The sequence below is a fragment of the Neomonachus schauinslandi genome, chromosome 5 (assembly GCF_002201575.2).
Source record: "Neomonachus schauinslandi chromosome 5, ASM220157v2, whole genome shotgun sequence".
Taxonomy (NCBI): domain Eukaryota; kingdom Metazoa; phylum Chordata; class Mammalia; order Carnivora; family Phocidae; genus Neomonachus; species Neomonachus schauinslandi.
This window is the reverse complement of record NC_058407.1, coordinates 144132587-144149361: the sequence shown is the minus strand read 5'-3', so window position 1 is coordinate 144149361 and position 16775 is coordinate 144132587. Positions and strand designations below refer to the sequence as shown.

The following is a 16775-nucleotide window of genomic DNA, read 5'->3' as shown; positions in this document are numbered from 1 at the left end:
TGGTGGTGGTGATGGTGATGATGGTGATGGTGATGATGGTGATGATGATGGTGATGGTGGTGGTGATGGTGGCAGTGATGGAGGTGGTAAAGGGATAGATTCAGAGGACCTGGCTTAGCCCATTGCTTTAAAGAACTTTTATTAAAAATTGGATCTGCCTTTTGCCTCTGTAGTCAACCTAGAAATATCAGCTGAAGGTGGATTTTGGAGGAAGGATAATTGGAGCTGGAGGAAGAGGGGTATTGAAGACTAAACGCCCCCACGGGGACTGTCAGGCTGGTGAGGCCCCACTGTCTTACTTCCCCAGTTTGCAGGGAGGCCGCAGTCCTGCAGCAGAGCACCCAGAACTCCAGCACCTGTCTGGGCGCTCAGCTCGCTTCCAGCAGGAGGGGGAGCCTTAGGAAGGGCGGGTGAGGGAAGGCTCCGGGCACACGGGGCTGGAAGGGGGGAGTCTAGGCGGTGGTGTGGAAGAGAGCAAGGAGGGCTGGGGCGGAAAGGGAGAGGCAGGGCAGGCTGGGTCACGGAGGGGGGATGGCTTGGGGACAGTGGGGAGGTGTTCCGAGAGATAAGAGTCTGGGGGGCAGGTGGGAGGTGGGAATGGACGGCTGAGGTGGCGTTCAGGCTGGGGTGGGGTCCAAAGGGAGGGATGAAGGCTCGGATGGGGGTGTGAAGGCGGGGGTGGAAGTCTGAGATCGCAGGTATGGGGCCTGCGAGTGGCAGTGGCATCGGAGGGCTGGGAGCGGTTTGGGAGGAGCGCGCGCAGGGCGCAGGTGAAGGGCTGAGGGCGGAGCCGGGGCGGGAGGGAGGGCTCGAGGACCGAAGGCCGGGGCAGCTCCCAGTCCGGAGGCTCCGGAGGAGGAGCTGGGAGCCGCGGGCGGCGGGCGGCGGGCCGGGCTGCGCCATGCGGGTGCACCTGGGCATGCTGGCGGGCGCGGCGGCGCTGACCGGGGCGCTCAGCTTTGTGCTCCTGGCGGCCGCCATCGGCACGGACTTCTGGTACATCATTGACACCGAGCGGCTGGAGCGGGGCGGCCCGGGGGCGCGGGGCCGGGCGGGGGCCGCCAACCGCAGCGAGCTCGAACCTCTGAGCTCGCACTCTGGCCTCTGGCGCACCTGCCGGGGTAAGGGGGAGCGCGGGGACGCTGTGCGGTGCCGCGTCCGCCCGGGACCTGTTGCTGGGCTCGCAGTTCTCCCCCGAGCCCCAAAGCACAAAACGCGGGGTCTGGGCCCGGGCCGGGTGGGCGGAGGGCTCCAGAGCGGGGTGAGCTCCAGGCGCAGCTGCTCTGGTCTCCGCACGATCCTCCCTCCAGGGATGGCGTCTAGGGTGGGCGTGAGGGCGAGGCCCAGGGCTGGGGTCCCAACGCCAGGTCCGCAGCCACTGATTCTTCCGCCCCATCCAGTCCAGAGCCCGTGCGTGCCGCTGATGAACCCCTTCTGGCAGGAGAATGTGACCGTCAGCGACTCAAGCCGACAACTTCTCAGTGAGTCCGGGAGGGAGGGCATCGGGGGAGAATCACGGGTCTGGACACCAGTTTTGGAGCTCTTCTCCAAAGAGTGGGGCGGGAGCCCTGCGGAGTGGGTGGCCAGGACCGAAGAAGGGAGTGGAGTTAGGAGCAGGGGCCAGGCCTCTCTTGGGCCACAGGTTACACTGTGTGGTTTAGGATTCATTCCACAACTGTTGATCGCAGGCTTCCTCTGCACCAGGCACCGTGCTGACGATTAAGACCCAAGTCCTGCCGTCCAGGAGCTCACAGACTAGCTGCGGAGACGGATGTGGAAATGCGCAGTCACATTTCAGAGTGACAAGCAGCATGAGGGAGGGAGCGTGGGTGGGAGTCCGAAGAGACACCTAAACCAGCCTGAGGAGCTGAATGCTGAAAAGAGAGGTCTGAGCCCATAGACCCCAAAGCACACCCCGTGTCAGCCTTATTTGTATCCTCAGGGCTGAGAACAAGCGCTTGGCAGTAGCAGTAGCGGGGATGCAGTGAACATCTGTGGAATGATTCAAGAAAGGCCATCAGGAGCAGAGAGCAGCCCCCTACCCCTGGGGCCACTGCGTCTGTCCTGTTCAGGGCTGATTTCCCAGTGCCTAGCACAGTGCTTGGAACTCAGTAACACTGGGAAGACTGAATGCAGGGAAGCAAAAGGGCTGAAACAGACACTTGAGAAAGGAGGGACCTAAATATAATAGTTCAGCGAGTTCATTGAGGCTGGCAGTGGGCCGGGCTTGGAGCTGAATGCTTTCCATCACTGTCTTCAGTTAATCTCCACTGCTACCCTGTGGAGTTAAGTATCATCTCCATTATTACCTTCATTTTTCCTGCAAAGAAGCTGAGGCTCAGAGAGGTACCATAGAAAGAATCTGATGAGGAAGGGAGGGCTGAGTTCCACAGACCTTAAAAAATGTGGGTTGCTTTTAATGGACTTGTTGAGGCTTGGGAACAAAGACCAAGTCGCTAGCATGGCCCACAAGGGCTGCCAGGGTGCCTCTCCAGTTCCGATCTCTCCCTTGCTCTTTTCTCTGGCTGTGCTTGCCTGGGGCTACTTCCTGAACTATGCCCAATTTCCTCCTGCCACGGGGACTTTGCATATGCCATTTCCTCTGCCTGAAGTCTCCTTGCTCCCATCCCGCTAGCTTGACTCGGTCAACTTCTACTCATAGCACAGGTTTTGTGACATTTTTTGAGTTAAAGTCTGACTCCCTCATTAGATCATGAGTTCCGTGAGGACGGGGACCATGCCTGTCTTGCCATGGCTTGATGCCCAATATTTAGCACAGAACCTGGTGTGGGGTGGGATCACGAGCCCAGATTTGCTGACCCAGGTATGAGAATGAGTACAAATTATATTATGTTTGAAGTGGAACCTATTTTTTAAATGAATGAATGAGAAAATGAATGGAACAGAAGTCCAGTGGTGTGCTGGGAAATAGTTAATAATTGTCTTTCTGGGGGAAGAGGGAGTCTTGATTTGAAGCATTTGCTGATTTCTTTGGTATAAATATTCCCATTGGGGTCAACTTCAAGCTATCAACATGATGTCAGGTGGCTCCCCAAATTCCTAAAAACTTAGCAGTTGGCTCTCACAAGCTGATACAATCCAGCTGCAGCACCCTGCATAAGGTCCCAGGGCAGGAGATGTTCCCTTGACATATGTGGGTAGTTGAGGGAAGGTGGAGGTGCCATGAGCTCTTTCCTCAGCCCCAAGCTAACCAGAATCAATTTGGGGTGTTCTCAGAGCATTGTTTCAAGAATGATCAAGAGTTCGTGCCCTTGATGTGAGGGAGATGGGTGTCAGATGCCAGCTCGGACCCTTCCCAGGTCCCTCTGGGATCATGGGACAGGTGTCTTAACCTCTGAGGCTCAGTTTCCACATCTATCAAAATGAAATGTCAAAACCACAAGGGGGGTGTGGTCAGAATTCCATAAACTAGCTGGCTGAAAAAAGTGCCCTTACCTGGGACCTCACACGATGCCTCGTTGTTGTGGGATCTCTGTGTTGCATGAAAATGGCTGGACAGGGGCGCCTGGGTGGCTCAGTCGTTAAGCGTCTGCCTTCGGCTCAGGTCATGATCCCGGGATCCTGGGATCGAGTCCCGCATCGGGCTCCCTGCTCCTTGGGAGCCTGCTTCTCCCTCTGCTTCTCTCTCTCTCTCTCTCTCTGTCTCTCATGAATAAATAAATAAAATATTTAAAAAAAAAAAAAAGAAAATGGCTGGACATATAGTAAGTGCTCAATAAACCCTAGTCTTTGCTATCCTTCCAGCCTCTTTTAGATGCAATCCCATCTCTGGAGCACTGACCCTTTGCTGGGCTGGGTGCTGGCATTTAGCCTACTTATCACATCTGTGGGTAAACTGGATGACTAATTATAGTTGGCATTGGTCTGGCTTCTTTGTGAAACTTAATAATGCCGACAATCCTGTGTGCTCCAGGATTTTGAGAAATGGACAAAACTCACATCCAGAGTCTGTTCATCTATTCGCTCTCAGACCCAGGTCTAAGCCCCAGCTTCACCGCCAAGGAGGCGTGCAGCCTTGGGTGCATCCCTCTATCTCTCCAAGCATCGGTTCCCTCATGGGCAAAGGGAAGATATCTGTCACCTGTCTTCATAAGGATATGGCCAGGATGGAATGGGAGAGTGTATTTAAAGAGCCTCAGTGGTGCCTGGCCTCTGTAAGTGCGCCTTGAGTGGGAGCTGCTGTTATTACCATTATATCATCCAAGAAAGAACAGGCTGCCCCTTCAGACCACATGCTCGCTGTACACCACCCCCAGAACTTTTCTCAGAATCTCTTTATCCCCAGAATGAGTTTTGAATCTTGTCCAAGCTCTTTTGTTATGTGGAGGCATCTTATTTCTTTGAGGACCTACTGCTGGGGTCACAGAGGAGAGAGGACAGTTGTCAAAGCAGCGTGTTCTCCGAGCCAGCCTCCTAGACAAATCCCAGTGGGGGTGCATAGGGAAGAACTCTTGATTGTTCCGGCAAGAAACCCCAAGCAGGCAGACCACTCCAGCACCCAATAAAAACCCACCTTGCTTGGATGTTTCGTCTTCCAGATTAGCTCTGGGGATGTCATGGGTTTGATTCCTTGGCCAGGAACTGGAATTACTTTTGGTGGAGGAGGAGGGGATCATCAAATTCAGCACCATGTTGAAAAAAGAGCCCCAGTCTAGAAACAACCAGGCTAGCTGTATCAACCAGGAGTCTTTTGGTGAAATGCAAATCATCCTTATTTAAACAAGGAAAGGAATTCCCGGTCCATGTAATCGAAAAGTGTGCTGGGATCCAGAGAATTAAATTCAATTTCTTTCTTTTCCTCTCTGGGCTTTGCCTCTGTTTGGGTCCTGCTTTCAAGAAACCCTCTCCAGTCTTCACAACCCAAGCAGAAGGAGGCCCTCTACTTGCCAAAAGTCTGCAAAAATTCTAAGGAGGCTTCTCATCAGACCAGACTGGATCACATGCCCAGGGCTGAGCCAATCCTTGTGGCCAAAGGGATGGGATGTGCTGATTGGCCGGGATGAGATGTGCCACTTGTAACAAGGGGAAGGAGCAGGACCAGTCCCATCATAGATAAGGGCCCCACAGCTTACCAGTGGGTGTGGCTTCTGGCCTGTCCCCTGCTTCCATTAACAGGCTGCTCTGAGATGAAATGAGATCACATAAGCAAAGCACCGAGCATAGATGCATGGTACATAGTAGGAGCTCAATTAATGTCTCCTCCTGCTCTAAGTCCCATTGCCTCCCTGAGCCTCAGGCTTCTCATCTGTAAAATGGAGCTAATCACGAGAGACTCATTTACTTACTTTGTACATACGTATTTCACTCCTAGCACTGGGCTAGATGGAGGGCATAGAACATGACGAGATAGGTGTGGTGCTTGCCCACACAGAGCTTAGTGTCTAGTGCAGGAGGCAGATAGTAAACACATGGACCAGTGAATAAATAAACGTAAACTTGTTTCAGATAGCACTAGGTGTAGCAAAGGGAATGAAACAGGGTCACTGAGGAAGGGTGGTGGAGGCACCTGTCAATGGCGTGGTTGAAAGGCAATAAGAACAGCTGGTGTTTACGGGACAGTTGCTGCGTGCCACACACTGTCCTGAGTGCTTTGCATCTATCAACTCTCTTCATCTTCATGACAATCTCATGAGGCAGGAAATGTTATCATCCTTACTTTTCAAATCAGGAAACCAAAGCACGGAGAGGCTAATAAGTTATCAAAGTTTGCACAGTAACAGGTAGATCTGGGATCTGAATCCAGGTGGTTCCTGCCCTGTGGAAATGATGCCACACAGAGTAGAATTCCAGTGTAATGTGGGTGTGCTAAGACCGAGGCCATGGCAGGCCAGAAGAGAGGCTCCTCGCCTATTTCTTGGGTTCCCAGTGCCCTATCCTACACTGCCTCTTCCATCTGGGAATCAGAGATCTGAATTACAAGGAGGAAGGGCAGGAGCAGAGCTGAGCAGTAGGATTGAGGGCGGGGTGTTCCAGAGACAGCTAGAAGGCTGGTGTTTCTGGAGGCAGCACAGAAAATGCTTCTTACCCACACCTTGGGTCCTCCCTATGCCTTACTTCGGCTGTGTCTCCTAAGAGCCAGGAAGGTGGTCAGGCTGATCATCCTACAGCTAAGCACACCAGATCTAGAGAGGTCAAACGCCTAGCCCAACACAGCACAGCAGTGGGAGAAGGCCACTGTTACTGAGGGCCAGAGGCCTGGCCTGCATGTCTTCTGAGGAGGTGGAGGTTGGAAAATCACAAGATTGGGTCTCTGGTCTCTCTGGGTACCCAGCTGTTGCAGTGGCGTGGAAAATTAAAACCAGCCCTCCCACAATGCCTGGTGCCAATTGCAAGAGAGGAGATGGTGGGGAGAGAAATAAAGGGATTGGGGACATAATGGGATTCAGAGGCGGCCTGAGTCCAGGAGGGAATGCTCAGTGTGATTCATGCATAGCTGTGTGGTAGGTGGGAAGGGAAGTGGGGGGCGCCCTCAGCATCTCAGGGCATAAATGCCTGGGCTTTAGGCTGCCTCTCAGGTGCTTGTTGAAAGTCAAGTACACACTTTAAACAAATAAAGAAACAGAAAATTCATATTCAGTGTAATTCCACTTCTTGGGATCTACCCTGTGAGGTTTCTAAGAGGCTCACCTTAACCATTTTTGTAACAGTGGAGAACAAGATACAGCCTCGGGGCTCATGGGTGGAAATATGGCTAAGTGTCTGCATGTGGTACGTCTATCCTTTGCAAGATTTTGTAGTCCGTAAAGAGAATATACTAATGTGCATAGAAGACCAAGAAATACCGTGGAATGAGAAAAGCATGTTGCAGAGTGTTATGGGCAAGATGCTGTGGATGGTCCAATACATACTGTTTGCACATGTTGAGGTGTGCCCGGCTGTGCCCTTTAGAATTAGAGAAACAGGTAAATACGTAGGAAAGTATGAATATATGGGGAAAAGACTGGAAGTATGTGTGTCCAAGCATTTATGAGAGGTTCGCTATGGGGAGGAGAGGACGAAGGAGGAGTTGAGGTGGGGGCTGCATGGGTCTTGTTTTCATTTCTTCTGAGAAGAATGCTGTCATGTCTGCTGTAACGCAAGCCCCAAGGAGGACTGCCCTAGTGGTTGGATTTCGCCATGGTGTGGCTTGTGGAAGTATGGGAACCCTGCCCACCTCTCCAGCTGCAAGAGCTGGGGCACGTGCGTCCTTCCAGATAGCTCCTGCCTCCGGGCCTTGGCACATGCTGTCCCCTCATTCAGGAACGCCTTCCCCCACGCCTTCTCATCTGACCTTAAAGCTGAGACCTCCTCCCCTTGCCCCGACAGCCCTTCCTAATTTCCAGACTGGGTTAAACACCCGTTGTCTGCCATCCCTACACCCGTTTGTCAACCTCCTTTGCTGTTCCATCCCAGCTCTGAGACTTGATGGCTGTACCTTCTTGAGCAACTGACCTCAGTACTTTGAACCTCACTTTTCTCATATGTGAAATGGGTATTAAAATTCTTACTTGGTAGAGCTCCAGGAGCTTGAGGGCAAGAAAGAAACAGTTATTCTCACATTTGGTGCTCATGACAGCTTGGCAAAGTCAGGGCCCATGGTCCAATGGACAGGGGAGGAAACAGAAACAGGCTTTTGGGAGGCGATGACATTTGCTTGGTAAGAGGTGGTGTCAGGATTTGAACTTAGGTCTTTGCTTGTCATAGAGTCCTGCTTTTTCCATATCACAACGATGCATCTTGGAGCCTTCTAAGGGAACGAAGATGCAGCCCCTGTTCTCAAAAAGACTGTGTTCTGGTCACCCCAGATTCTAGAACAAATATTGACAAAAACGTAAAAATTGACTTCCTTACCACCCACGATAAGGACTGAATTTCTCTGAGCCCTTCTTGGGGTCTCCAAGTCACATTGACAAGGCTTGAACATAAAGACAGTGTGACATTTCCCCGTTTGGGAAATGGTTCCTGAGATTTCCTTCTTTTGTCAGTGCTTCTGATGTCTCTGCAGAAACTCTGTCTCTAGTTTTTTTAAGAGCACTACTATTACTTCGCTAACCACCCCGGGGCTTCCTGACCTCACTACTGTTGTGGAATTGGAAGCTTGGTTTTCCCATTGAGCAGTTCTTTGAAAAGTGTGATGATGGGAGAGTCACAATCCTCTTTTCCTTGGCGTGAACATCTTTGCTTCTTTCTGGGTTTGCTCTTCCTAAAGCTGGCAACAAAGTTGTTTTTTTTTTCCTCAACAAAGTATTTTTGAACTAAACAGTTTCTTGCCCTTGGGCACACATTGGCCCTTGATGAAAAAAGGCCTGTCAACATTTATTATTATTATTATTAATTCTATATAGTAATCTTAGCTGCCATCTGTTGAGCTCCTCCCATAAACACTGGAGTGGATTGGAAGGTGTCACCCCCTATAAAAAAGATATATCCGGGGCGCCTGGGTGGCTCAGTCATTAAGCGTCTGCCTTCGGCTCAGGTCATGATCCCAGGGTCCTGGGATCGAGCCCCGCATCGGGCTCCCTGCTCAGCGGGAAGCCTGCTTCTCCCTCCCACTCCCCCTGCTTGTGTTCCCTCTCTTGCTGTGTCTCTCTCTGTCAAATAAATAAATAGAATCTTAAAAAAAAAAAAAAAAAGATATATCCACGTCCTAACCCCTGGTACCTGGGGATGTGACCTTATTTGAAAAAAGTGTCCTTGCAGATGTCATTAAGTTTAGGATCTTGAGATGAGATCATCTTGGATTAACTGGGTGGGCCCTGCATTCTATGACAAGGGTCCTTGTAAGAAAAGGAGAATGAAGATGGGGGCAGAGACTGGGAATGACACAGCCACCAGCCAGGCGGTGTCAAGGGTTGCCAGCATCCTCGGGAGGCTGGAGGAGGCAGGGAAGGACTCTCCCCTGGAGACTCTGGAGGGGAGTGGGGTCATGCGACATCTTGATTTTGGACTTATGTCCTCTGGGACTGTTGGATCATACATTCCTGTAGGAGACACCTGGTTTGTAGTAATTTGTGATGCAGCCCAAGGAAATGAATGCAATCACCTTATCCAAAGAAGTGCCCCCCACTCCCTGCCTACCCCATTTTTCTGCATTGTCATGCTGACTTCCTTCATAACACATCACAGCCTGTGACTTTGTTTCCCTGCTCGTCTGTCTCCTGCCCTGGACCCTGGTCTCCAGGGGGAGCAGGGACCAAGTCTAGATCATAGAGTCCCCGGGTTCTATGGCAGAGCATGGCCCTCCTTAGGGGCCTATAGATACGTATTTCCAAATGAGATGTGGTTGGAAATGGGTACGGAACTCAGAATCAATCCTCATGCCCCATGTCTGCGGCCCTGAAAATAACAAAGACCAAGGTGCGTGCGCGCACAGACACACAGACACACAGACACACACACACACACACCACGAAAGCTAAGCCAGACTTAAGCAGGAGATTTTACAACTCTCCCACGGGAAGCCTGTTCTTACCCAGACATTTAATTGAACGTGTACGTCAAGTCAGCTTGCAACAAGTCTGGGAACTCACACATGGCGCCGCCAGGGCTGAACCCGCTCCAGGAAACCTCATTAATTTCTAAATGACGAATGATTTCACTTCCCAGCCATGGTCTGGAGGCAATGCCATACAGGGGGACAGATCTTCCAGGGCCAAGTTTTCATCCCAGCTGTTGTGCTTTCTGGCCCAAGATTTTTTCCAGGAAGAAAGGAAGGAAGGGAGAAAGGAAGGAAAGAAGGAAGGAAGGAAGGGAGGGAGGGAGGGAGGAAGGGACAGACGGACAAGCTTTGGGAGGGAGATTGCTCTTGTGTCCTTGACTTGCCGAGGTTGGTGGCCTTTACAGGGTTGAGGACAAAGTGATTTGATCACAGTGGAAGTCGGGCTGGATTCTTGTCTCCCATCATCGTCATTCCTGGCAGGGTTATGATCTTTCTAGCACTTATTCTATGGGACGTGGTACCTACATTGCCCCATCATCTTCACACACACCGTCCTGATGGTAATCCTGTGAGCCACCTCTTATCCGCCTCCTTTTCACAGATGTGGAAATGGAGTTCCTGCTGAATTAAGAGACATGCCCAGGGCCCCAGAGTCAGAGCCCAAATTCGAATGCGGAGTACCTGGCTCGAAAGTCTCTGTTTTGAACCCCTGTGAGGTCATCTCTCAAGCTTCTTGGTTTCTTTTTCATTTCTTAGAAACTGCCATATTTTCTTGGCTTTGAGAAACACCATCTAGCTCTTAATTAATTAATGAGGTCGACAAATACCCGTCGGGCACTCACCATCTCCTGAGTGCTCTACTGGAAACTCAGGGATACAATCGTACAAGAGGAACCTGTTCAAGGAACCCACAGCTTAACAGGAGAGACAGAAGAGGGAGCTGCCCCCCATACTAGGTAACAGACACTAGAATAGGGAGACCGTGGGGAGCTGGGGGCACAGAGCAGACTGTGAATGTGGGTGTAAGGAAAGACTTCTGAGGGGTGCCTGGGTGGCTCAGTCAGTTAAGTGTCTGTCTTTGGCTCAGGTCATGATCCCAGGGTCCTGGGATCGAGCCCCACATTGGGCTCCTTGTTCACTGGGGAGCCTGCTTCTCCCTCTCTTGGCCCTTCCCCCTGCTCTCTCTTTTCGTCTCTCTCAAAATAAATAAAAATCTTAAAAAAAAAAAGATTTGCGAGTAAAACTTAAAAGGCTTAAGAAAAACTAAGTATTTAAATACTCAATTTTAACAAGTTGAGCATCATTCTAAATAAAAGCACAGTATTGTACACACAAAAACATCCCTCCCAGGGCGCCTGGCTGGCTCAGTCGTTAAGCGTCTGCCTTCGGCTCAGGTCATGATCCTAGGGTCCTGGGATTGAGTCACACATTGGGCTCTCTGCTCAGCGGGAAGCCTGCTTCTCCCTCTCCCACTCCCCCTTCTTGTGTTCCCTCTCTCACTATGTCTCTCTCTGTCAAATAAATACATAACATCTAAAAAAAAAAAAAAAAGACTTCTGGAAGAAATGAGCTTAGCTCGCTCTCAAGAGCAAGAACGAAGTATTTATTTTCATACCTATCTTGCTGCCAAAAGGACTGAAAGAGGCTTAGTGTCCAGCTCATGGTAAATGATCAATCAATATTTGGTAAACGAATGGCCAGTGAAAAAGAACTTTGCAATTCTTTCCCTTTTTGCTTTGGCTGCCGGGAAGCTCAGAGCCAAGAAGGTGGCAAATGTTGAGATCTTGGGATCCTGAGATCCCAGATTTCTTCCGCCCCCCCTCCCCACCCCCACCCCACTTGACATTCATGTAACTCCTTCTTTTCTACTTTCTGGTTTTGTAATGTAAGTTCTGATCATGCCTTGTTAATGTAATATGCTTCTGACTCACCAGCCACCTGCAATTTGGGGACAGGGAAGAGGGGTAGGGGATGTTCTTTCTCTGGCCTCCCCTCCTCTCACTTGTTCATCCCCTCCCCCCCACCCCACACTCCCCTTGCCAATCACTGTTCTCATCAATGGAACTCAGAGCAAATGTTCCCCACGTGGTGATGAGTCACCATGAAGGGAGCTGGGCAGGAGCCGGGGAGGGAAGTCTAGAAGCCAGTGGGCTGGGCGGCCCAGGATGGGGAGCCAGGGCAGTCAGAGAGCACCAGAGGAAGAGGGGGGGACTGTATGTGGAGGAGGAAAGGCAGGGTTGGGTCTTTAGGAAATACTTGGGTCTTGAGAACAGGGGCTGCTTTCAGTGTCAGGGGAGCTAGGGGCTGGCCTGATACAGCGGCATTCCAGAACTTGAACTCCCTGTGGAGTCCCTGGAGCCTGTCCGGTCCCCACTCCCAGTCCAGCTCTGTAATACTGGTGCCCCACTGATCCCCGAGGCTGGACCTGCCCAGCTCTGGGCTACAGTAAGCCTCTGTCTCCGCTGCCTGTGCTCCGGTCTCTGACCGAGCCCCGAACCCAGCACTTCCTCCCTCATCTTCCCACCTGTGCAGACGGTGGTGCGTCCGTCCAGCACTCAGGCCCCAGATCTCACTGCTTGTCTTGTCCCTCTTGTTCTCACACCTTCAACACCGTTGCCTGTTTTATCTTCAGAATATACCTGGAATCCGACCCCTTCCCAGTGGCCCCTGGTCACCCTCATCCTTAACAGGGTGATGGTAGTAATGCCCCCATGGGCTTCCCGCTCCTTGTCTTTGTTTTCTCAGGCAGTCTGGGTGGCTTAAAAACCCAGAAGTGTGTTGCATCACAGTCCAGGAGGTCGGAAGTCTGAAAGGCAGGGGTGCGCGGGGCTGGTCCTCCTGGAGGCTTCAAGGGAGAATCCGGTCCCTGCCTCCCCGGCTTCAGGTGGTGGCATCGATCCCCGGAAGCCCTTGGTGTGGGGCCACGTCACTCAATCTCTTTCCCCCATCTTCACCTCATCTTCTCTGTGCTCTCACCTGCCTCCTCCCAGGGCACTAGTCCTTGGATGTGGGGCCCCCTCGAATGCAGATGATCTCATGCAGAGACCCCTCACTTCATTCCATCTGCAAAGACTCTCGTCCCAGATCGGGTCATCTTCAGCGGTTCCGCGGGATGTGAGCTTGGGAGCCACCTGTCCGTCCCCTGCCCCCCTCTGCTGTCTACTCTCAGTATAGCAAGCAGAGCAGTCTTGAGAAACAGAAGTTAAACTGTGGGATTCTCTTGTCCCAAGCTGCCCGCCTGGTGGCCCCTTTCATTTGGACGGAAGTTCACAATCCTGTGCGTGCTCTGCTCTTGGCTCTCTGTCTTCATCTCCTGCATCCCCTCTCCCCCGTGCTCTCTTCACGCCGCCCCTGCCAGCTTCCCCGGGTGCCTCCATCCCACCAAGCACAATCCGTCCTGGGACTCTGCACCTGCTCCTCCCTCGTCCCCCCACCCCACCCTTCCTGACCTTCATTCTGCAGGCTGCCTCTCTCACCTCCTTCCCGGGGCTCTGCTTGAATGTCACCTCCTCCGTGAAGCCACTGCTCCAGCCCATTCTGTGCTGTGTTCACTGCCCTCCCCAGCCACTTGTCACCATCTCTCAACTCTGTCTTATTGATCTGTTCACTACTTGACTCTACTCACTACAGTACTCAGGAAACATGCTGAGTGAGTACGCGAATGAACACGGCAGTACTTGCCTCGCAGGGAGCGTGAGGACGTGCGCTTGTGCGACCTGAAGCCTGGCATAGATGAGTCTCCACACCTTTTGTTACTTTCAAAAATTAGTTGATTTTATTCTTGAAGTTTTGTCGACACACAATGTTCTGTTAGTTTCAGGGGTAGGACACAGGGATTGGACAATTCTATACATTGCTCAGTGCTCACAGCAACAGGTGTATTCACCATCCGTCATCATGCAACGTTATTACAGTATTATTTATTATTTTTGCTACACTGTACTTTTCATCCTTGTGACTTATTTATTTTATACCAGAAAGTGTGTATGTCTTCACCCCCTTCATCTATGTCACTTACCTCCCCACTCTCTCCTCTCTGGCAAATGCCAGTTTATTCTCTGTATTTAAGAGTCTATTTTTTGTTTGCTTGTTTGTTTGTTTTGTTTTCTGGATTCCATGGATCAGTGAAATCATACAGTATGTGTCTTTCTCTATCTGACTTGTTTCACTTGTGTAATGGAATATTAGCCATGAAAAAGCGTGGATTTTGTGGTTTGTAACGTGTTGTTATATTATCATCATCATCATCAGACATGGTAGTAACAATGGTGTTAATTTTTTCTCCCAGCATCTGGGGGCTGGCCCATGGGTGGTGCTCAGTAAGTGTTTGTTGACTGACTGAAGGTTGTTGGTAACTCTCCTCTGCCTGTTGTCCTCCTCTCTCTTCTAAGCCATGCATGGGACATTTGTGATTCTGCTGCCGCTCAGCCTGATCCTGATGGTGTTTGGGGGGATGACGGGGTTTCTGAGCTTCCTCCTCCGAGTCTCCATCCTCCTCCTGCTCACAGGGACCCTCTTCCTCTTTGGAGGTAGGTGCCCCCCTTGCACGGAGTGTGGGGGCTCCAGAGGGGCTGCACATGAATCCTCAGCCAGGGAAGGGTGGGCGGGCATCCTCTCCGGGGCTCAGTTTCCCCATCTGTGACATCAGAGCTGGAAGGGATGAGTGGGTCCCAAGAGAGAAGCAGAGGGTGGGAGCAGGTCCTGAGGATTGTTTTCCTGGTTTCACAGATGACCCTGCAGCTTCTGCGTGGGCTACTTTATGTTGCAGTACTGTGGGCTGTGGGCTGGCAGGAGACCCTCGCTCTCTCATGTGCCTCTGCCCTTCTGACACATCTTGCTTTGATCGATCGATGGATTGATTGATTGATTAAAACCCGGGCAATGCCTGGGTTAATCCCGTTTGTTTGGCAGACAAAGATGCTGGATTCAAAGATGGGATCCAGCACATGGCTGGCGTCCTAAGGCCTCCCTCCTTCCTGTGGGCTTGAAATCGTCCCTGCTTAAACACTGAGCAGGAACAGAGGTGATGCACACACTTGGGATCCATGGAGGAAAAGGACCAAAAAGAATGTCTGGTGGTGAAAATAGTGTGAGGCTCAGATGTGCTCCAACCTCTACTATTATTGATATTGGCATTAAGAGGTTACCCAGGGACTAATTCTCGAAACCACTCTGCACACTTGGCGGGAAGTCTAATCCGCACTGTGCCATGGGGGGGGAGCCTCGAGCCAGGCTATGGAGCACTTGACGTGAGGCAGATGCCCAGGGAGGCCTAGACGTTCATTTACATTAATTTAATTTCAGTTGAAATAGCCCCCTGTGGCCGGCAGCTGTGGCGCTGAACGGGGCATCTGTCATTCCCGGTCTCTGGGGACCCACCGTGGGCCAGCCCTGTGCTGGGTGCCGGGGAATCCATGATGAGCCCCCTGGAGCTCACAGCCCATTGGGGGAGATGGCCATTAGCTAAGCGATCTCACAAACAAATGCAAAATTGCCATTCTGACCTGGACAGTGACAGTGTGTGGTGCTGTGAAACTACAGGGTGGACTTGACCTACTCGGGGAGGTCCTGGAATTGGGTTAGATGAGCTGAGATGTGGGGATGCACAGGAGTTTCTGGTGGTGGGAGGGAATGGGAAGGGAAGGGAGGGTGCACTGGGTAGGGGACCAGCATGGGCAAAGGCCCTGTGGTAGGAGGAGCATGGACAGCTGGAGAGGCGGGCTGGGCAAGGAGGAGGGGGAAGAGGAGCCTGGGCGTTTGATCTGCTCTCCTTTGCCTCTCCTGCAGCCTTGCTGACCCTGGCTGGAATCAGTGTCTACATCGTGTACTCGGCGGCCGCCTTCCGGGAGGCGCAGTGTCTCCTGGAGGAGAAGGCCCTCCTGGACCAGGTGGATATCCGCTTCGGCTGGTCCCTGGCCCTGGGCTGGATGAGCTTCATCGCCGAGCTGCTCACCGGGGCAGCCTTTATGGGGGCGGCCCGCGTGCTCAGCCTGAGACAGAGGCAGGACCAGGCCATATGAGCCCGATGCCTGGTCTGGTGGGAGGCAGGGCCCTGGCCTCAAAGGCCACTGCTACGTGCTGAGCTCCGGGCCTGGCTGTCATGTCCGTGCCTGGTGTGGTGTGTCTGTGTGTTCGTGCACGTGTGTGTCCGTACGGGCTGGAGGAGGCCTTGGGAATGCAGAACCCACCTCACCTGAAACCACAAAATAGCCCCTTGATCATAACCAGAACTTTCCAGATTGCAGCCCCTGTGGGCCTCCTCTGGCTTCATTGCAGCATTCACCCCCACTCATTGCATCAGCTCCCCTTCTTTGCTAAGGAATGGAAGATCAGAGAGGTTAGGTAAGCTGCACAAAAGCGCACAGCGAGCTGGTGGTCTATTCCTTGCTCCAAGAACAGTGCTCAGTCCCTTACCACAGTTTTCCTGAGTAGGTTCAATGGACTGGCTGCAGCTTGATTGCTGTGTGTGGGGGGGTGCTGCACCCCAGACTCTGGGCCTCAGGCCTCAGAAGACCTGGAGCCCCCGCCTAGGGCGCAGTGTGAAACGGGGTGGCGAGAGCAGAAATCTGGGCTTCTCACCAACCGGGCGGTGCAAATGTCCCCCTCCCCCCACCTCAGCGAGGTGCATGCTCGTCCCGTCCACAGTCCCGGAGCTCGACAGGCCGGGCTGACTTGGAGCGATGATTCTCAGTGACCAGGGACTCAGTGCTGCAACATAAAGTAGTCATCCTGGACATGGAAGCCCCTCCTAGCTTTCTGGTGGTCGGCGTGCTGGTCCCCTCATTGTGTCACTTCAGAGATCACAGGGAGAGCCAACGGCAAGCCCACCGCCAGCAGGAAGAGCAATCAGCAAGCTTGAGACTCATAAGAAAGAATCATTAGCAGATTCGCCTGAGGAGGGAAGAAGGATCAGCGGACTCACAACCAGTAGGGAAGAATATCCTCAAACACACAGTAGTCACTCCTGGACCCAAGTGCCACCTGTGAGCCCTCGTCAACTCACTCACACCTGTCATAGAGTAGTTTCCCCATGAATGTGTTGACTGAGCCTGCTTCCCTAGCCTGAAGTCCGAGACTGGCAAGATTCAGACAACTGGAAAAGCAGGAGGAGGAGGGTCCTGTACCCCCTGAGGAAGACCGATTAGCAGATCCCAACCCTCAACGGAATTTAAAAAATGTGCAGGGGCCACCTTGGGCCAATGACATCATAGTCTCTCAGAGTGGGGTCTGAGCATGGCTAGCATTTGAACAAATCTTAAGATAGAGAGTGGCCTGGCATTTGGTTTACCCCAGTACACCTCCGACTTTTATGGGGATCTTGTGAAAATGCAGGTTC

At 52.1% G+C, this 16775-nt stretch overlaps 1 protein-coding gene across 2 annotated transcripts; it reads left to right on the top strand.

The window, feature by feature from the left end:
- The first annotated feature begins 901 nt into the window (after positions 1–901).
- On the top strand, positions 902–16205 carry TMEM114 (transmembrane protein 114). Of its 2 annotated transcripts, XM_021698222.1 has the most exons (4): positions 902–1121; positions 1401–1481; positions 13831–13968; positions 15227–16205. In XM_021698222.1, exons 1-4 carry the CDS (start codon positions 902–904, stop codon positions 15457–15459), a joined length of 672 nt encoding a protein of 223 aa, XP_021553897.1. In that variant the 3' UTR covers positions 15460–16205. The 2 variants fall into 2 exon arrangements, with proteins under 2 accessions (XP_021553897.1, XP_021553896.1); XM_021698221.1 differs by lacking the exon at positions 13831–13968.
- Positions 16206–16775: the final 570 nt, after the last annotated feature.